The following is a 21,451-nucleotide window of genomic DNA, read 5'->3' as shown; positions in this document are numbered from 1 at the left end:
GGAAAAAAAAACAACACCAAAGATAAAAAATAACCAAGAGAGAGGCTCATGTTGTGTTAAGTTGTTGTGTTGTGCTGTGTTCTGTTTGTCTGTGCTGGAGATTCCTATGTTCTGATAATCTCCCACTATTTAATTTTCTGTGATTTTAGGTATTTTGCACTAAATTAACAGAAGCTGGAATTCCTCCAGAGGTGATCACTGGAATCTTCTCCAATATATCGTCAATTTTTTGCTTTCATAAGCAGTTTCTCCTCCCTGAGCTGAAGACCCGAATCACCGAGGAATGGTGAGTAAGGGCGCTGCAGTTCAGGGGTGCATGTCTGTGTAAAAACCAAACCTCTCAGCTCTGCTACTGTATCTACACAATAAACAGACTCTTAGGGGTGAGGATATCCAGAGCACGTGGCCCAGCCACACTGTTGAAACTGATATCTTGGCTTCCCTCAAGAAAAAGCCGGATCAGATTAATTAGCTACCATTAAACAAATGAGTTAGATGGGCAAAATGGCCTCCTAAGGTTTGTAATCGTTCTTGCTTATGTTCTTGTGTTGAACAATGCTCTTTCTACCAGAAATGTTATGTTGGCCAGCAGTATTACCAGCATCGCTGAACCCATCTGCTGGTGTAAGGGTCAAAGTGCACAGTGTCTGTGCGCAGATTTGTAATGCACTGCTTTAACTATCCACGAGTCTAAGAGTTATCTGTAAGACAACATGGTTATCTTGCAGTATTTTTTGAACAGTTAAAAATATAAAAATGATGTGTTTTTATATGCAGGTAATTAAAAACAAAAGCTAACCTAAACAAACTAAGAAAAATAAGATGCTATCACTAAGCTAGTGAACCTACTCTGTTAGGCAGATTTGGTTACTTCCAGATGACCCAGAATGGCACTTGTTTGTGAAGGCACTCCCCTATCATCGTCTTTGTTTGGCTGAAATCGAGTTCCTATAGCGTCTTAGATGCAGACAACTCAAGAGACAGGACACAGCCCCTGTTTGGAGTGATAGCTGTGCTATCAGTGACCTTGATTACCATGTATTATACAGTTTGGAATCTGAGCTTCAATGTTTTATTCACAAGGCAGTTAACATCTCGATGTGTTACTAGTGACCTCTATAAGTGTCTTAGCAAACCACCCCCGAATCCGTTTTAACTGAAGGGTTTAAAATGAGCTAATGAGCTGTAAGAGATTTATGATTAAAGAATCATTAATTCTTATAATGTTTTGACAATGATTACGTGATTAATGTCCTTGACATTATCCTCTTTTTTCTGTGGAAAATGTATATAAAAGACTCTTTTCTCCTGAGAGAAACATCTTGAGTGTGCGTTTGAGCTGATAACACACAGTTTAATTCAATTAAATACCTGTAAAATAGATGGCTGCAATGTGTGAAATTCATTAGTTTTAATTCTGTTGGATATCCCCACCAGTTACATGTGGCAACAATTTCTCTTTTTTTTAAATAAGGAATAATTAAGAAATTGTATCCATAGCTGGTCTGAATAGGGATTTTTTCAGTGTTGTATTGTATTGTACCGATGAAATAACATATCTTTGAAATTCAAATTGTGGTAAAACTGGGTTTGAAAAAAGGATGTTTACATTGGCAGCAAAAATGAAATTTAACTACTTGGAATTAATACGACAGTGAAACATCGTAAGGCTGTTTTTAGTTAGAAAGGATTTTTTTATAGGAGAGCGGGTTACAGGTCGAGAGTTATTGCTGCATTTCGCTGCCCTTCTTTTTCCAAAGGAATTCCAACCCTCGGATCGGAGACATCCTTCAGAAACTAGCTCCGTTCCTGAAGATGTATGGAGAGTATGTGAAGAATTTTGATCGCGCGATGGATCTTGTAAACACCTGGACACAGCGTTCCTCTCAGTTCAAGGGTGTCATTCAGCACATACAGGTAAGTGTCAGTTCTGTGTGTTTTTGTGTTACCCTTGTGGGTGAGTCACCTACTGTATCTTCTATCTCGCTGTAGTCTGATCACACCATCTCAGTCCTTTGGTTTGTGAAGTCACACCCCTTGTTAAGTCAGGGGTATACAATCTTTTTTCCGTCACTGTTCGCTAGTCTTCTGGCTTTCCAGTGGTAACTTTTCTAAAACAAATGGGTATATTCCTTGTCAGTTCACTAAAGGGTTTTAATTCCAGTGGGTTGTGAAAAAGCGCACAATAGTCCCTGCATCCTTTTCGCATTAATTCAGCAATACAGACGCAAATAATGTTTTCTGCCATAGTTTTTTTCAGTGTTTTCAAAATATCTTGCGGCTGCCAGCTTTCCTGATTAGCAGCTTATTTAGCATTAGCTTCATTATTTTAATAAACAGTGGGGCCTGTGAAATTATGCAGTACTTGTACACTCGCTATGATCTTGCGCAAAAATGTGAATCAAAACGCTCCTGCTTCATTTGCACCTGGTAAGCCTGCTCAAAGCCAGTGCTCATTACTGACTCACTGCTTTCGCAAGTTGGCAGCTCTGGTGTGGAGATTCATTTTGTTTTCTTTTTATTACACTGGATTCACACATTCTTCCCTTATATACCCACTCAATTTGAAATTGCAAACAGTTGAATACTGACTCCTGTGCTGTCTGGGAAGAATGAAGACCACCTATGAGAGCCATTGACCCTTTGACATACTGCAAACTCCGCATCGCCTTATAGACGAGCCCTTTTCAGCTGTTGGAGCAAGGTGTCTTCAATGCATGCCTGCTGACATCTGGCAGGTCACTGAAGTCACTTTGCTATTTTGCTGAAAGATAAGAGGGTCCTGTCCAATTTCTACCTACCCTGCCCCGCTAGCTCGTACACAGTCTCACGATCTTTTCCTGGAAATGACTTTGATATATTTGAAAGAGCCATTCCAAAATCTGAAAAACATTTCCTGTAGGTTCCCCAGTCACGTCACTCTAACATAAGTGTAAGGCTGGGGGTGGCAAATTTTATAATAATAAATGACTACACCCTCTTTTCTAAGAAGTTACGTGTTGGTGTGAGATGCTCTTGCCCACCTTATATGTGTACAGTAGAAAAATATGTATACATCATCAGTGTAATGGGGAGTTAAGCCTATTTGATTAAAGATCAGGTACTCCCAGAAGATGACTCACAAGACACATGGTGACATTTGAATTTTTCTGTATCTAGGGTAGAGCTTGCAGTCCTCCGTGGTGCTGTCAGGGGTGGGGTATCCAGGCTGTCCTATGAGGGGGGCCCACGAGCTCTGATGGCTATCTCTCTTGCTCACTCGTAGAAACAGGAAGTGTGTGGGAACCTGACACTGCAGCATCACATGTTGGAGCCTGTGCAGAGAATCCCACGGTACGAGCTGCTGCTCAAGGACTACCTGAAGAAGCTGCCCGAGGATGCACTGGACAGGAAAGACGCAGAGAGTGAGCACCGCCCCTTTTTTCGTTTCGTCTCTTTTTCCCCATCACCTGCGGACGAGGCCCCGCGCTCATCCGTACTGCCGTTCGGTGAAACCGTTCCTGACGGCGATCTCTGGATTTGGCCCTCATTTAGTGTCTTTTTACGATGTCTCTGTTGAATTTGATGTGGCAATAGACCCATAATAGTCATTAAAGCCCAATAACTTCAACAAGGTGAGCCAAACTATGAAGAAATAAAATATATGACAGTTTACTTTCTGAATGGCTATGACAGAGAAGCATAATTAGGAACATTGAAACTAAATTATAAGGCTTTTTCTTTTAAAAGCTGTTTGCCGGTTTCTGTGTTCCACTTACCTGTTACATGGTTCTGCAAACTGCTCGTGTTGCACTTCCCCAAAATGTGTGCAGTAAGAGTGCAGCTCAGTGTGGGTTGTTTCAGCTTAAACCCAAGCTTATCCCTGAAATCAACAGATACATACAGCATGTACTCACACCATATGCTGAAACAATTTAGATTGCATTGTAACGCAATGCACGGCATTTCTGCCTCATCAGTAGTAGTAACATTTTCAAGTGAAATGCTGCGTTCTCACAAGTTTTGTCTTTTGTTTGCCAGGCTAATTCACAAAATTATCAATGACACAGCTCTCAGTTCTGATATTCACAACTACACTCTGTATTGTTGAATGAAGAACAAAACATACAGTATATATAACTATTTATATATACAGTATATAAATATATAACAAAACATGATTCTTACTGAACTACTGTAATTAAATGGTGAGCATACAAGGAATACATGATCTGTAATTTATCTTTGTCAATTTTCAGAATGTAGTTTTGGTTTCACTAGCTGAAGGATGCTAATTTCATTTTTACTGCAAGTGAAGATACAAAATGTGTGTCTTTTAACAAAAGATAATAAAATAGTAATCTCTCTGTATTGGTTTGGTATGAGATACAGCATGACTGGTCTAGAACTACAAGCAGCAATTTTTGTTTAGCGTATACTTTTAATTCTGTGTAGATTTCCGGTCTTGCTGTGAATATAGAACCAAACCTCAGATTCAGCAGCTAGCTCACTGTCTTGGAGGTTGAAAATAACCTAGCATATTTTAATATTTTAAGCTTTGTCTGTGGTGGCCTCTTATAAACGACTTGAAACTCAACAACAACAGTTTCACTTTAAATTTACATTGAAATTGTCCTCTCAGACATTGCAATCATTTCTATAGTGATGTCTTGGGACAAATCAGTCATGTTTTTTCAAAACCTTTTCTACTAGTCTTGTGGAAAAGTGTGTGGTGCTTAATGGCAAGCTGATGGTGAAACTGTTGCAAACTGTAGACATTATTGTTCTTCATCGTTCTCAGACAATATTGGGAAAAGTCCTTAGCTTCAAAGCCCCATAGAGTCTCTTTCATCTAACCACATATTTGATTTCCTACAACTCAGAGGTTGTTTGATTTTTTTTCCCCCGAATCTTCTCTAATGGGTACATATTCTGACAATTTGCAGAATCACTGGAGCTTATCTCTACAGCAGCCAACCATTCAAATGCAGCTATCAGAAAAATGGTAAGTGAGCATTTGTTCAGTGAACATTCATTGCAGTGCCTCTTTCGTGACTCTTTTCTTGAGAGGTTTTTTGTTAATGTCCTAAAAGATTCTAAAAGCAGGACTAAACTCAGCATGGCCTTCCTTCTTACTTTACTTTCAGCTTGTTCCATTGCTGCATTTTGTGAGATGAACATATGGGATAATGCAGATTTCCTCAGTACAATAGGGGTTTATTGCTATTCTACCTTTACTATTGTCATCACTAATTCATATAAACAGAGCAGCCAGATCACATCAACTGCTTTCAAACAGTATGAAGGCCCGAGTTCCTCTTCACACTGTAACTGCACAGAAGTCTCATTGCAGGAAGTGCCATTTCCTGTTTGAGACAATGCAAAATGGGATGCCAGTCTCAACTTGCAGGACCTAGTTTACTCTCAAATGAGTTAATCTGCCACAGCAGACTATTTCAGAAATGCGTCTCTCTAATATTTTGAAAGCCTTGAACTATTTTTAAAATGTTAATCCAGACATCCCCCTCTTTGTAGTTTGAAATCATGATTCCTGCTCATATTTTATCCACTAGCTTTGTTTTGTTCTGTATGTACATTTTCTGTACATTTCTCTCCCTGTTAAACTGCATTCTGTCTTAATGAGGTATTCTGTGGGCAAGGAGCAAGACTCTTACAGTACATTTCTTGTCAAAAGCATCTGGTACTTGTTCAGTATTAGGTAATATACTGTAATAATGTAACTCAACAAACTTTGAAATGATCTACATTTGTTGTTTTTGATTTATTGGATTTTGCACACCACATTGTATGTGAGCGGTTTACTAGCTGTGAAATAATGCTTTTTTACCACTACTTGTAGGTTGTTCTAGAATAGACCGGTAAAATTTGTTAAGGTGCTTGAATTGCACTGCAAAATAATTGAATTTGAAAACAGTTCTGGGAAAGGGCCCACAGATGGTGCTACCAGAACATGTTTGGGCCTCTTGGAAACACCATCAAGGTGGGATAAATATTAACTTATAATCAATAATGAACACTGGAGCATCTTGAGTGAGATATCAGTGAAATAATTCAACTTACATGGTTGAATTTCAAATAAAGATTTTTCAGTTGTGATTTAATATACAGTATGGAACCTAATAGTGAATAAAGAAGATGTCATTCTGGGTGTAATTCATGTGTGGTCAGGAAAAGATGCACAAGCTTCTGGAAGTCTACGAGAGACTTGGAGGTGAGGAAGATATCGTTAATCCTGCCAATGAGCTTATCAAAGAAGGTCATATCAAGAAAATGTCTGCCAAGAATGGAACTGCTCAGGACAGATATTTATATGTGGTAAGTCTTTTTTTCAGATAAGTAGTTTATCTGTACCACAATAGTGATTTTTTTTAAAGTACAGCACTGTAAAACAAATAGACAGCAGTTTTAAGGAAACACACTTCCATAGAAATTCTTATGTTTGTTGAACACTTTTTAAATAACCAAGAAATCTCCTTGAAAGGAGACTGTTTTGTTACAGACTTGCAGTACTCTGCATCTTCTCAAGCAATTAATTGAATATTGTTGCTGCAGTATATGAATTTCCTTGAGTAAGTAATTTGCTTGGGAAAAAGAAAGGTTAGAAATTGAGGAGAAAATACAAACACTTATAGTATAATAATATTCTACTAGACTTAATTTTTCTGTAGATTGTTCTGTGTTTTTTGACTGAACAGGGCTTATAGCTAGCTTTGCACATTGCAACTTTTTTTCAGAAAAGGGGCTTTGGACTTTGTTTTTATAACACAGAGGTGTTTTGTGATAAACAGCTCTGTTCCACCAGACTAAGACTGACAGTCTGTCTTGTGGGTGGCATGCAAATCTGTGGTAAATTTCAGGCCCTGACGGTTTTTAAGAAAGGAACTGCCCTTACCTGTTCCTGCTAAAGACATCCTTTTAAAGTTTCTTTTAATCTGCATGCCTGTCTTTTCTTTGATTAAAGTAGGTCTATAGCAACACCCACTGTAATAGTTTTTATTTGCGCACTGTAGTTGGAATGTGGCGAAAAATAATAGTTTGTCTTGCCTTCTTATTCATAATTATTTTTTATAATGCTGTGCTATGATGGTATTTTTTCCAAAAGTCTTAGTTTTCACGTCTCTAAATCTAAATTCACAACAGGGAACATTCCAGTGTTTAATTCTATCCTTCACAAAACCAGGCTGGAAGTTACTGATTCTAATTTGGTTTTGGTTTTGCTGCATGTTTTGCGATTTTTTTTTTTTTAAATGTGGCATTGACTAACATAACTTTTGTGTTCTTCTTGTAGTTTAACAATATGGTGCTGTACTGTGTGCCAAAACTCCGGCTTATGGGTCAAAAATTCAGCGTTAGAGAAAGGATTGACATTGCTGGCATGGAGGTTTGTTCTTTTGCTTGCTCGGTCGTTTGAGTCCAAGTTTTTAAAAGCTGTTTGTCAACTGCAAATCTGACGAGATTTCCCTCCATTTATTTCTCTTTAATATGTAGGTGCAAGAAAAGGTGAAGCACAATTTGCCTCATACATTTGCAATAGTTGGGAAACAGAGATCACTGGAATTGCAGGCAAGGTAAGATTGGCTACTATTATTCATTTCAAATGCTATAAAAAACATGTCGGAGGCTGTGAGCTTTGTAGGCAAGTGACACTTTGAAATATCATTATGCAAAGTAAGCTTGCATGATGTGTCACTCGAACCAACATGCTGGGTGTGAGACTGAGAGATTAGATCATTGCTTGTTTTCCACTGAAACAACAGATCGTTTTGCATTTAAAGGGGCCTCCTTGGGCTGTAAAGCTTGGAGTGCCCGCCTCAAGCAAAACCAAGACTCAAAAACCGGATTGTTTGTAGGATTTGGGAGCGTGAGAAAAGGGTGGGGTGAGATGGAGCCAAAGAGTTGTAGAAACCTGTCACCTGAAACAAATAGTATCGATTTTCCTCCTTAGTTACAGTTTCAGTTTGTGAGGGTGCATACTGTATTTACCGTACTGGGTATATTTTCAAATCTGTATGATGGAAATAGAACTGAGATCCATTTCACTTTATGTCTGCGACTCAGAAGCAGTTCTGAAGTTTTTCTGTTGAAATCCTAAGCTCTCACAGTGCCCCGGAGTCTTTGAATATCACATACTGTAGTTGAATGCAGTGTCCTTAACTTGAACAGAATCATCTTCTGGTAAAGAATCATGTGGTTCAATGGGGGTTGAATTTGGGTCCAAATCTATTAATTATTTCAGAAGTTAACACCAGTCTGGACAAATTATAGATCTGAGCAGAGTGGATTTATGCCTTACTGCTTATTTTTTCAATATGACTGAAGGTTTTTTTATTTATTTTATTGAAGTCAGAAAGAGGCAGCATATTGACGCAGTGGTTAGCATTGCTGTCTCGCAGTGCCGGGGCCCTGGGTGCAATCCCTGTGGTGCTACCTGTGTGGGGCTCGTACTGTATGTTCCCTCCGGGTGTGTCTGCCCTGTGATGGACTGGTGTCCTGTCCAGGCTCCGGCTCCCCTTTGACTCTGGATTGGAAGAGGCAGTTAGAAAAGCAATGGATGGGTGGAAGTTGGGAAGAAAAGGGTCAATGAAATTTGCCATACAGTGACTTTCAGAGTGGTCCAAAGAAGGTGGAGATTTTTCTAAGATTTCAGATCAGAGGATTTTGGTAGAATTGCTGTGGAACTACAGATGGGATTTTAAGAAAAAATATCAAATGGAGGAGAGTTCCAAAATTTTGGTATTTATGTATGTTCTTGTTTCCTTTTTTTATCTACCAGGACTGAGGAAGAAAAGAAAGATTGGATTCAGGTAAATAATCTTGTATCAGTTATTGTTGATAATTAAGATACGCAGGCAGATATTTTAAGATTTCCTGATATAGGACTGCATGAGATAGCAGGTTAATACTCAGTACAAGTTTAGAGTAGCTATTCTCAATTTGCTCAAATTGAGAAAACAGCCCCGTCTGCTCCTGTTCAGTGTGTGCTTGTGAAGGGATAACTTACTAGGTCAGACTTTGACATTTCAATACATTCGAAAGGTATAGTAAGTTCACTGTACCTATTTAATATCATATTTACTGTTCAGTTTTCTTTTTAATTGTGTACATTATGAAGGTAATTTCTGGAACTTCTAGTTTTGAATAGCTTCTTACAAAATCACAGTCTGTGAGTACTCATTGTACCAGGCACTTAGACCTGTCTGTTCAGTTAGTGGTCCAGACAATTTAATAGCACAAACTGGCATTTCAGCAGAGATTCTGAAACACTGTGAAGTAGAAGAATCTTCCTTGCAAACACTTGTAAACTGTGTTAATATCAAAATAAGGCAGCAAGCGATTTGTGGTCCAAGGCATCAATAGCAAATACAGTCAAACCGGTAAAAATACTGTATTTTTTTTATTCTTGTACAGAAGTGTTCTGGGGAAGTGAAAGTTTTCCCTTTCTAGTGCTGTTTCCTCTTGTTAGCCAAGGCCACTGAGCTTGCAACCATTCGTGATCAGCAGAGTAATGCTTCTTACTGGCAACCTGTAATTTGGGATTATTCTGTCAGGAAACACTGGACAATAAAATCGTAAGGCTGACCCCAAAGGAATATAATGGGAGTCCTTGTTGCAAAAATGCTTATTTCACGTAAAAGCTTTTCATCCTTTTCAGGTTATTATGGCCACCATAGAAAAGCACAAGCAGAACAGTGAGACGTTCAATAAAGCGTTCAACAGCTCCTTCTCCAGAGACGAAGAGCATCCTCCTGAATCCCCTGTGAGTGTCCGGAGGTTAAGTGCTTTTTTTCCCTGGGTGTTGACTTCTGGATGACAAGAGCCACTTGCTATAGAAGCTTCTTGACATATTGCGGGGGAAATGGCGCTGTAGCTCTTTTGACTGCTTTCGTCTCTCTGGGCGTTTTGCAGTCTTTTAGGATGTGACAGAACAGTACATGACAATGGATTTAACGCTGCAAGTATTAGAGAGATATTAAAAACGCAACAAATGCTATTGGTTCAGATACTCATTTACTGTTCTTTTAATGCCTTAGGATAGTAAGGGCTTATGAAGTAGTACAAGTGCCAACCCCACGTTTTGATTTTTAGTCTGAGTTTCAGTCGTAAGAAAACCGAATTTGATTTCTCCCTCAAGTTGAGGGGCAGTGAGCAGATGTGGGCAGTCCTGCGCAGATACAATTGTATGCTTTCATAACTCACATATAAATATCGATTTTTTTTTCTAGAATTGAGTCCAGTTTCTTCATTCCTAGTAAACTACTTCTGTTTGTTGTGCTATCACCTTATGGTACTAAACCCCAGAAGACTGTCCAAATTCAAAACCATCAACCAAACGTTGGCATATTGTGCTACAGTTTGGTTTTGTGAATGGAAACCCTCATTGTTACAGAATTAAAAAAACTTTTTTGCAGTTTCCCTGAAGATGTCAGAACTAAATATGGAGTTTTCAGGGTAGTTTATTCAATAAGTGTACATATCTCACATACTGTATCTATTTCTGACCTACTTAACCAGAACGATGTGGCTGAATGCCCTTGTGTTTTCCTGGGTAATGTCTGCCACCTAGTGATCAGAAATGTCTAGTGTAAGCCCTCTCATTGCAGCATGAAGCTGTAAAGACATTCATGAGATAGACGTTTTGTATATTAAAAAAAACTAAATTAAATTAAACTAATTTAAATTCATCATTAAAAAACTGTCACATGATTTTTGGAACTACTAGAATTTGTTGAGTTTGTAGTGCCTCTCTTTATATACTAGAGATGTTTCCATTAACAAATAGGTGTTCTGTGTTTTGCAGAGTGTCTGTAGTAATATCAGTATGGATTCCTTTGATGGAAGCAGCTCACCAGTAGGGGTAAGAACCTAATGTTTTATTCTTTTATATTGTATGTTATTATAAAGCTGTGATCAGTAAAGAAAGTAAAGCCACGCGATGTCCTTCGTGTCTTTAACGCCAATGGAAGCACACTGTACCAACCATGCTGGAATGTGCCTATTCAATTAGTTTTGACTATCCCATGAAATCCTTAACAATAAACATGAAGCAGGTTTGTTTTTGCCCACTCTTATCTTGGGAGAAGTTGCTTGATTGTACTCTGATTTTTCCATTTTTGTTGTCACAAGGTAAAAAAAAATACTAGAAGGAATGCCTTCCAGTATGTGCTTATTAACCTCTACATCCCAGCTGTTGTGGGTCTGGTGGGGCAGCACTGCAGCAGAACTGCACACCCCTGCTTTCTGGGCTAGTGAGCAAGTAAAGGTTGATATCGCACTGAGAAGTGGGGAAAAGAGAAACACAATTGTTTGATTCTTGAGCCATCATTGCATTGAAATGTTACCCAAGCTGTTTCTGGAAACGTGGAGAAATACCTTCAGCCAGAGCTGGTATAATAATATTTTTCACCTCTTACCTTCTCCTGTGCACGTGTGGTAAACTTGACGCCCATCAGATTTAGCTGAAAAACCACACGCCGATACCCCTGAGAAAAACGGGTTTAGGAGACGTTGGAGATGTTGGTCAGTGAAGACACGATGTGCAGCTCAGTGTCCCCTCCAGCTTCACGGATTGTCTTCTCACTCTCATCAAGCCCAGAACGCAGCAGGGAGGGGGAGCTGAACAGCTGAGGTGTGGCTGCTTTAACAAAGTAGCAGGTTGGTTACAGATGAGGAAACTGTCATCGCATGTTTTGTGAGAAACCACAGGCTAGGCTGCTCGTGGTTGGGAAGGCCCCCTAAATGTTGTTGTTTTGGTTTGTTTTTTTGTCTTGCAGATGGATTTGTGCAAGAAAAATTCCAAATCAAAGAAGGAAAAGGAGAAGCAGACTTGTAAAGGTTGCAACGAGAGCTTTCATTCCATAACTAAAAGGCGTCACCACTGCAAGGCCTGTGGAGCAGTGAGTAACAGGGAGAAAGTGTTGTCAGGAAGACAGGGGGTTCCTTATGCTTCCTTTACACAGCTGGAAAAAATGTACTGACACCAGCCTTAAGCTAAGTGTCATCGTCCGATTCCTTTTTTTCCCACTGCATTTATTTTTCCAGTGTAGTGTCAGTTGATACTTTTTGTTGTTCTATGTAACCATTTCATACATTAATTACACTGGATCTTCTCACATGTAGCCCATCCTGCTGCTGAAAATGGCCAAAGGACTAGAGTGCTCTCTGGACTACTCTGTCAACAGTGTCTTCTGTTATTCAATACTATTATTCTATTATTGACGTCATTTAACGGCCAGTTCAAAATCAAATTAGTAACAGCAAATTCCTAGTTTCCGTGTTGAACTGAAAGAAGGAAATTGTACTGAAATTGTGTGATTAGGGAGCTAACCTCATGTACATATGCTTTTCGTTTCATTTATCCATTACCAGCACTTAGAGGCTGAAAACAAAGGTTTGATAAATTCTCCCGATCGGGTCTGAACTCAAATACGGAATGCTTGGGTTTCGAGAGAGTTTTAAAATACGGGCACTTTCTCCGGCAGGCAATCTGTGGGAAATGCTCTGAAACAAAGATATCGGAGAACAAACCCAGCCGCGTGTGTAAAGAGTGCTTCGCAGGCCAGGGGAGTTCTGGACCGGAGACCGCGGGAGACCAGAGGAAGAAGACCGCGGTCGAGGTGAGACTGATCACTGTGCGAGAGCTGAACCTGTTCAAATCGCTTCCCGAGCCATGCTGAGCTGCCGGGAAGATTCAGGGGAAAGTCTGCGCCTTGATGTGAGCTTGTCTTGAGTTCAGCTTAAATCACTGACAAACTAAACCTGGCACAACACTGTAAGACCTTACAGCCTTCAGCTAGTGGATTAGAAGGCATCTTCTTCCACTGGGCGAAGGACTGACCTTCCCTTTAGGAGCAGGAGCAAAGCAAAGCCGGTTCTGGTCAGAAACGGGATGCAGAAACTCTAAGGTTGCTGCTGTAGATGTTGTCGGTAGACCAGTAGGTGGCACTCTTCCCAATGGATTGTAACCCAATATGTCTACTAGGGATAATGTGATGCAGGAAGTGCTGTACGTCTAAAGAGACTTTAAACTGACTATTTGGTTTTTGAAGATTCTGTGGAACTGTCCATCAGAGCAATGATGTTAACCCCAGCGTCCTGGTTACATTCTACTAGGGACCTGCAAAATCCAGCCTTGCTTTACTTTCCACTTAATTCAGCGGCTGAAGGTTCTTCTCTTCTCCGCCTCCAACATGTGCTGTGTTGTGAGGCTGCTGGCACGTAATGACAGTTGCCCATCACCCAGGTGGGGGGCTGCTCTTCAGTGCTGAAGGAAGCGAGTCCCCTGTTAATACACGTACTGTAAAGCACTCGGGAATCCTTGGGGGAAAAGCGCGAGTTCCGCTCCTTCTGTTTGTCGGTGCTTTTGCGGATTTTGTTCTGAGCATCAGTCAGATCCTCCCGCCTGTTTCTGTGGTAATGGGGTCAGCAGGAATTTCTGGAGATCCTTCACTGCCAGCTTTATGGATGATTTCTATTAGTCGAGGGGGAGCCAGAAAAGGCACAAACCCATTCATTTCCAGACGTGAGCCGCAGAGCAGCTAAACGCAGAGAAGTGATTAAAGATTCAAGCTACCAATCAACCCAGTACCCCCTGCCATAGTGCAGCAGACACTAAATCATTCCATAATCACCATGTTTTTTTTTTAAAAGCAAAAGCATTGTCTTAAATAAGCATTCGGGGTGGCAAGTTTTCGCCTTCCCATATACATCAATATCACGGCAAAATTATTTTAGTGTCGTTACTAGTTTTTGTATTTTAGCTCTAGATGCTTAGCACCACCTTGAACATGACTTAACCATCAAATGACCACCACATAATGTTAAAATTATTATTTTGAGTAATACGATGCAAAATCGCAAGCATTAATTGTAAGGTTTAACACATACACCAAAGGTAAGGATTGCAGTGTAAAATAGGTCAATTCGCTTTCTATCGTGGACTTTTTATAAAGCTAAATCTTACAAAGACGGCTCGCGTTTTAGTGTCCGCACAATACAGAATAAAAAAATCAATCAATGCCTGATAAATCAGAGTACAATTCAGATTACAAATGGAAAAGCCGATATGGCTAAGCAAACTCAGAGTTTAACCTTCGCAGTGATTAATTATTGTTTAGGCAATGTACCTGCTAATGGCAAGCATGAGTAAGTATCTGACAGTTATTGATAGTAATGGAAGGGATAAGTGTGGAGAACAGTGCCACAGTAAATTGAACTACACTTTGAGCATATGTTTCCTTGATCTGGGAGCTGCTCTTTAACCTTCTAATCCTGAATAGATCGAAAAAGTGTACTATACGGTTTGAAAACAGTGTTTATTTAGCTCAACCAATTCTAAGTTTTTCAGGTGGCGAAGCTAATCTTAAACACAGACCCGTGAAAAATGGTGAGCTCTCGATGTGTATCAAAAAGGAAAGCAGTTTTACAGCAGTCCCTGTTCTTGTATTATCGTCTCAAAAATGCGACCACACGTTTCTCCCAATACAGAAGATCTTCGAACTCAATAAGCCAAATTATTTTAATTATCGATAACAATTAAATAATAATGATGACGTTATGATAAAAGGTCCTGAAAAAAAGCTTTACAATGAATTATAAAGAGATAAAAAAATGGACATTAAAAAAATTAGGATTCATAAAACCAGGAGAGAAAAAAAATGTGTGAAAGCCAGGTAGCATAAAATATGATTCTGCTGTGTCTTTTTTTTTTCACGATGTAGAAGAAATTTTTAGAAACCCCCTGCTTTATGTTACACGAGGGAATCATTATGCTCCCTTCAAATGTCCTTGGATGTCATTACGACTAGGATGACAGCAGGTTATGGGTAGCCTGAGGAACACCAGGGGACCTGTCCTGCTACATGCAGTCTTTTTCTGGAGGAAATAACCTCCGCATCATGATCTCAAGGTTCGCTGTCGTTGGTTTAGTGCTGCAGAGGGCTGATATGTTAATATTAATCACTATGACTTATTCTACTGGAATAGCCATGCATAATCTGGCAATAATATTCTCTGCTTTAAAGATGATTATTAGCTTCTTGGTAAAGACAAGCTGGAAGGCAGAAAGTTCTTCAGTATTATGTCATTATCTACACTACTCTCTGTCACTTTGAATGACAAGTTTGTTTAATATCCAACATCTGTAATGCTAATGCACGTTCATTTTACACACTAAATTCAAGAGTTCACATACCGCACAGCGCAGGATACAGCATGCTGTGCATACAAATGTCTTAACTCATTGAGCTTCAGTGTGCTGCTCAATATTTTGGCTCACTATGCACTTGCTTAGTGCAGATGGGAAATATACACACATTAAATATTTATTAATGTAAAAATAACTGTTCAATTACATGCAATTAATATCTAAAATCTAAATAGGTCACTGTATATAGCTCCCTGAAGATATATAGTGAAAATATTTCTACATATGTGATTCCCGATGTAACCATTCTGTACTGAAGCTGCTCTACTTAGTTTTAATTGTTTTTATTTCATTTAAGGTTTAACTTAAGTCTAAACATTGTACTGTGATCCAGCAGTGCTAATGGATATCTTACACTGTATCACAGAACTATAGCTCTAAATGCAGTTATTGTAGTTGATATTCATGGATCTAAAGAAAGGTCTTAAGAACAAAGAAAACATTTTCTCTAATTCTTTGATCTTAGACAAAGTTTTTTTTAATTTCTGAGGTGTATATTGTAATCGTCTATATCTTAATATCCTTGCAGCAGTAAAATATTTTAAATATTATATTACAGCAGCCCTTAAAATGAAGAAGTGCTCAGGTGTTAACGTAGTAAAGCAGAATTGTCTGAAAGGAAGTACTGTATATGACCGATCAGAACAGGCGGAAAACGAGCATGTCCTAACGATCCTATCATGGTTATAAAAATAGTTCAGTGTTCCTTCTACTTTCCTGCTTATATTTTATGAGAGGAAGTGTAGTGCCCAGAAGTGACCACAAGAGGATACTATTTAAACTTAGAAGTGGTTTTGGCTTTAAATTTTTGTTACCAACCTGCTCCAAACCAACAGATTTTACTGTAGGTAACCACGAAATCAATTTTAAAAGATTGGTGTAATTTAACTGTCAACAGTTAAACAACAGTTTTCGAAATAATAAATTTAGAGACAAAAATCACAAATAATCTTAAACCCTCAAGGACCACAATTCAGTTAACAGAACACATTATTTGCTTAATTAATCAATAATGTCCGAGTGTTTCCTAACCTTTGAAAAGGAGGTCACATTTACGGTGACCTGTAAGACTGACTGAATTGATGCTCTCCAGGATCAGGAGATCTGGTTTTTGCTCCAGAAGAGTTCTTAATCACAAGCTTTGTTGATTTAGGTAATCTGATGCCTATTTTTGTATTTGTTTTTCAGTCCTTAGAAAATTAATGGGATTTGTAACTGCTATCATTCCCCTACTAATTAGGATTTTTAGCCCTGCCCTCATTTAGGTGTGTTAGCTGAAAGTGACAAATTGGGCTTCTTGAGAAAAGCAGAAGGAAACACACTCATTGTTGGAGTGATACAGTATACAGTATTAATGATCTTCCTGTTAATCAAAACTGGTCACCTGTTAAAGGCTTTTAACTCAGAAGAAGACATTTTAGTGAAGACATTTTTTACTACGAAACTGAGGTCAGAGTGCATAAGGGTTTGCATGCTGGTGTGGTAGAAATACTGCACACTCATCGAGGATGTTTTTTAAGAATAAGGGCTGTGCAAAACAGAATCCGAACGAGCAAACAGATCAGTTACAGGCACCGATCATTAAGGGCTCAGTTGAACAAGGACCAGGGCTGAGAATCTTTGCTCTAGAGCACTACTAGGTGGTTTTGTACTAACGTAGAAATAATGACATTTAAAAATAAGATAAAAATGTAACTGCTTCCCATTTAAGGAAAAAATAACCTCTGTGCCTTTTCACTGTCCCTCTCTCTGACAGAAACAGAATTCACTAGCAGCAGAAAACAGTCTATTCTGCAGTCATCTGCATTTTCTAGAGAAGGGGAAGACCTGGAATAAAGTCTGGGTTACCATTACCAAAAATGAGCCACTGGTATTATACCTGCAAATGAGCGATCAGGTAAGATTGATCACGTAAGTGCTATTCAGCCAGCAGCTGAAGAGAATTAGGTCAGAGGATTTAGCCTCTCTGGTACTGACCTGATGTTGTGAGTCTGGCACGAGCCCTTGCAGATTATATCCAGTCTAATGTGTTAGGGCTTAGACATTTTTTAGCACTGGCGAGTTTCCAACATATTGCCAAGCTCAAGGGGTGTGAAAGCTTGATTGGCTTCTTCGACAGGGGGTTTTAAAATTTATAACTTTTTTGTGCACCATCCCATTGCTTCTAAAAATCCCAAATCATTTTGTATTCCAAAACAAGAGATGGGGATAAATAGAAATCAGATGAAGCGGTCTGCTCTTCCAAATCTGAAGAAAAGCCGTGTGGTAATAACATGCAGCCTGAAGGGAGGAATTACTTCAGTAAAGGAGCGTAGTGCATGATATTACACGATGCAGGAGTTTGCAAGGTAATTTAGAATACCCAGCAGGTGAAAAAGACTTATATTGCCTGCGGCTCATCAGATGTTATTTCTTAATGGATACTGGCCCATATTCAATATTGCTAGGTTAGATGGATTTGATATCTAATCTAAGAACATTTTTGCATTTTGCCTTCTAGGGTGTATAGCTTTAAAAAACAATGTGTCCTTCTTTGTGTCATTTGTTATTTTGTATAATTAACGTTTGTGCCTCTCTTTAATTTAACCATCATTATGAGAGTGTCATATTGCTAGCATAGCACTTCACAGTTCCTCCAGTGCAGGGAGTAAAAGCGGATACATCTGAAACTACTTGAAGGGTGAACTAAACTTCAATTAAAAATTGATAAAGGCTCGGAAAGTGGATCACGCTACACAAGAGCCAGCGTGATCCCACAGCTGTGTTCCCATAACATACCTGACCCAACTCCACTCGCCAAATCTAGGGTCTGATATGAGCTGTACTCTCTGGCTTCAATTTTAAAAAGCCAGGAGGTGGCTGAGATTGTGGTTAATTGCTTTTTGAATAAAACATTTGCTGGAAGAAAGGTTTCTGTGACTTTGGTATTGAGTCCCAAATAAATATTAAACCCAAGTGGAGCGGAACAAGTTTAGAAAGGAGGACGTTGCTGTTGGACTTTGTTGTGACAGCTCAAGCCTCTTATTAACGTGTCTGTTGCTGTTTCCTCAGGAAAGTCGCTCACCACGTGCCATCCCTTTGCCAGGCTATGAAATCTGCTTGCCACAGGACAAGCAGGAAATGAAACATGTCATCAAACTCAGCCAGTCCCAACAGACCATACTGTTCAGTGCAGAGGACGAGGAGCTTCAAATGAAATGGATGGACATCCTTTCAAAAGCAGCCAAAGGGGAGATTACTGAAAGCACAGAACAGCAAAGCTAAACTGAGGAGCAGCCACTTGTTCATGGCCAGTGAGCTCTCCAGGGGCGTCTTGTGGTGTAAAGCATGCCCATTACTTGAATTCACTTTACCACGGCACTTTTTTGTTTCATTTTTAAAGGATGTCTGATTCTCCCTTGTATGCATCCATAGCCACATTTTTATTTTTGTTCCGGTCTTTCTGAACGAGAGAACAGTGAGAGAAAGAACGAAAACAAGATGGCCGTTTTGTATTGTAGCATACAATATCATGGTAAAAGAACGTGTTCAATGAGGGTATTTTTTTAATGTGTACATTGTGTATACACGGTGAAGCATTAATTATATCTGTGATTTGCTCGTACATATTCAGTATTGTTCGTAACTGTAAAGCCTTCCAGTATCTGCAGTGGTCATTTCGTGCAGGATGTACAGTAAAGTATTTCATTAGTTGACCTTATGCTCCATTCATTCTAACTTAAGAGGTGTGAAAGCTTGTGGCTGGCCACTGTCTCCTTTCCTTTTTCTGTCCTCTCACTGTATGATGTTCCTTGTGAATTTTAAGAGATGTAATTAATTTCCCTTAACTACTGCTAATTGGGGTATGTCTGCTGTTTTGTGATTAAAATCCATACCAACATGGAGTACTGCAAGTAAAAATAAACCTGCCAATTCCTAGGGAGACAATAGTGAGAACCTTCCCTGTGCATGTACAGTAGATTCACATATTTATGTACTGTGTTTAGAAATTGACTCTCATCATCATAAAGTATGTTTTCATGTAAGTTGACGGATACAGTATTACATGGCTAAGTGGGACCATTTACACAGAACAGCAATCAAATATATAATTAATAAAAATGCATATGGTTCACTAATGGCAATATTTGCAGTCTGATTCATTTAGTGTTTTAACTGGTGGTGTTATTTGGGCTCGCTGTCCTATAACCAGAAACTAATAACTGAGGGAGTTCGCAAACCCTGAATTCATTCTTGTTCTGTAATTGCTCTCATTTAAATATCGTTGTTTTTTTTTATCCCAAAGAGCCCCTAAAGCACCTGACCTTCTGGAGGGGAACCAGTACATCTATGACTAAAGTCAGATTTCTTGCTCCTGGGAAATGCAGGAACGCCATTCTGCACCAGCACCCCACTACCATGCACATCAGATGGAGTGAGAAACTGCTTTACCATTGAATAAGGGGGGAAGTGTATGGAGGCCAGCTTGGGCAGGCCTAGAGTGGAATTTAGCCAAAAGCGAAAACCCTTGTTAGTGCCTCTGCTTGTAAAGGGAGTGATAATGGGATCTTAATGACAAAGTAGCCATGACCTGGGTTTAATGCACCTTCTAGAGCATTGTCACCTATCACCATAATGGGGCATTGGATTGGAAGGAAAAGTGCCACCTACTGGTCTACCACCATCAGTAACCTAGCTTTCCTTAGAGGTCTCCTATCCCAACACTTGATCTTAAATTGATAGGACTTCTGTGCTCTATTTAATTGTGGTTTTCTAACATAGACATTCTAACATGTCAGTCACTCCTTCTTATTATCATTATTAGTGTCCAGATCTTAAAACATATAGACAATGGAATAGGTTAGGCTCAAAAAACATTATCTTAACACAATGACCAACATATAGTATTGCTATTTGCTATGTCCATTAGAAGCAAGGTGGTGGTTTCAGCAATGGTGAAAAGTCCAATGCAGATACTATATGCAGGATGGAAATCATGGCCGTCTGGGTTCCCACTGTTGTGGAAAACATTAACCCTTATATTGTAAAATGTAGTGTAAGAAAAACGTCTGCAAAATGTCTTTCTGTAATTACTTATGATGGGAATTACATGTAGCTGATATGGGGACACTTAAGCAACCTAGTTATTATGGAAATTATCTCATTATAATTTGAAATGCATTATCCACCAGGCCTTTGTGATGATTTAATGGGAAATTTCAGCCGCCATCATACTGACATCAAAATGTTAATGTTCAGTTGCAAATGCTTCTGATTTTCCACTTTTGATTAAAACCCAAATGCAAGATAAATGACTCTCAGTCCAAATGAGGACATTCCAATTAGGAGAGCAAGACACCATCTTCCTCTCAGAAAGCAACCTCAGAAATTGTTTTGGAAAAGAATCAGATGACAAGGTGAATAGACTGTTAAGATGTTGCTACTTGGACAAAATGTTAACAATTGCTTATACACCTCATTGAGAACATGGGGAAGATATTAAAGTTTGGTGTACTCCTTAATATTGCACCTGGCAAAATTCCACATCTGCCACCACTTGGACAAATAAGGAAAGTGACCAGACGGAATTATCATGGTCAAGAAGGAGGAGAAAGAGAAAGTTTCAGATCACTGCAAATCTAAATGCATGTCTCCAGCTTACTGTGGGGGAAAAAAAAGATTAACATGAGGCTGTTTTTACAAAATCACTCCAAAAATAAAACATAGGAGAAGAGCAACGAGGAGAAGGGAGTATGGTTCAAACACAAGCCGACAAAAACAACACGCAGTTCTGTCCTCAGATCCAAACTCAAGTGCTTAACACCCTGGAAACAAAGCACTCACACAGCGCTTCATTCAAAATGACTCTCCTTCTTTTTCTCAGCCAAGAGGCTCAATGCACCCAATTGCCCACTTTTAAATCCTGATGTCCACCCATTCAGTTACCCACTGACCAATGACACAAGACGAGACAATAACTAGACTCTTAAGTGTTTGTGGCTCTGTAAAATGGATGCAGAAGTGACCCACACAATAGAGAGTTTGCACAGAACAGTAACAGACCAGTAACAGTCTTGGCCAGTAAGTAATAAGTAATCCTTGATGCAGAACTCCAGAATCATATGAGTATAGTTATTGTGTTTTTGTGCATTGACACTTTGTGCTGTGTTTGTTAAATATAAAGTGACTTTACATTAACTGTGATACTGTGATTTTAAAGCTGTGATACTAGCGGTGGCTCTGTGGCTAAGGATCTGCGCCTGTGACCGG

At 39.2% G+C, this 21,451-nt stretch overlaps 1 protein-coding gene across 2 annotated transcripts in view; it reads left to right on the top strand.

Annotated features, from left to right (window-relative positions):
• The window catches only part of fgd (faciogenital dysplasia), a 63,166-nt gene extending 43,840 nt beyond the window's left edge, over positions 1–19,326 (top strand). For both annotated transcript variants that reach the window (XM_088636937.1, XM_088636936.1), the window contains 14 exons: positions 150–286; positions 1,761–1,917; positions 3,266–3,404; positions 4,926–4,984; positions 6,169–6,315; positions 7,289–7,381; positions 7,489–7,568; positions 8,774–8,804; positions 9,653–9,757; positions 10,799–10,855; positions 11,772–11,894; positions 12,480–12,614; positions 16,959–17,099; positions 18,254–19,326. In XM_088636937.1, the coding sequence (XP_088493063.1) occupies positions 150–286; positions 1,761–1,917; positions 3,266–3,404; positions 4,926–4,984; positions 6,169–6,315; positions 7,289–7,381; positions 7,489–7,568; positions 8,774–8,804; positions 9,653–9,757; positions 10,799–10,855; positions 11,772–11,894; positions 12,480–12,614; positions 16,959–17,099; positions 18,254–18,466 (1,617 nt within the window). In that variant the 3' untranslated portion in view covers positions 18,467–19,326. The remainder of the gene's footprint in view (positions 1–149; positions 287–1,760; positions 1,918–3,265; positions 3,405–4,925; positions 4,985–6,168; positions 6,316–7,288; positions 7,382–7,488; positions 7,569–8,773; positions 8,805–9,652; positions 9,758–10,798; positions 10,856–11,771; positions 11,895–12,479; positions 12,615–16,958; positions 17,100–18,253) is intronic.
• The last annotated feature ends 2,125 nt before the right edge of the window (positions 19,327–21,451 follow it).

The sequence above is a fragment of the Lepisosteus platostomus genome, chromosome 6 (assembly GCF_059453375.1).
Source record: "Lepisosteus platostomus isolate fLepPlt1 chromosome 6, fLepPlt1.hap1, whole genome shotgun sequence".
Lineage (NCBI taxonomy): Eukaryota > Metazoa > Chordata > Actinopteri > Semionotiformes > Lepisosteidae > Lepisosteus > Lepisosteus platostomus.
The sequence above is the reverse complement of the archived record's forward strand: the minus strand, read 5'-3'. Positions and strand labels throughout refer to the sequence as shown.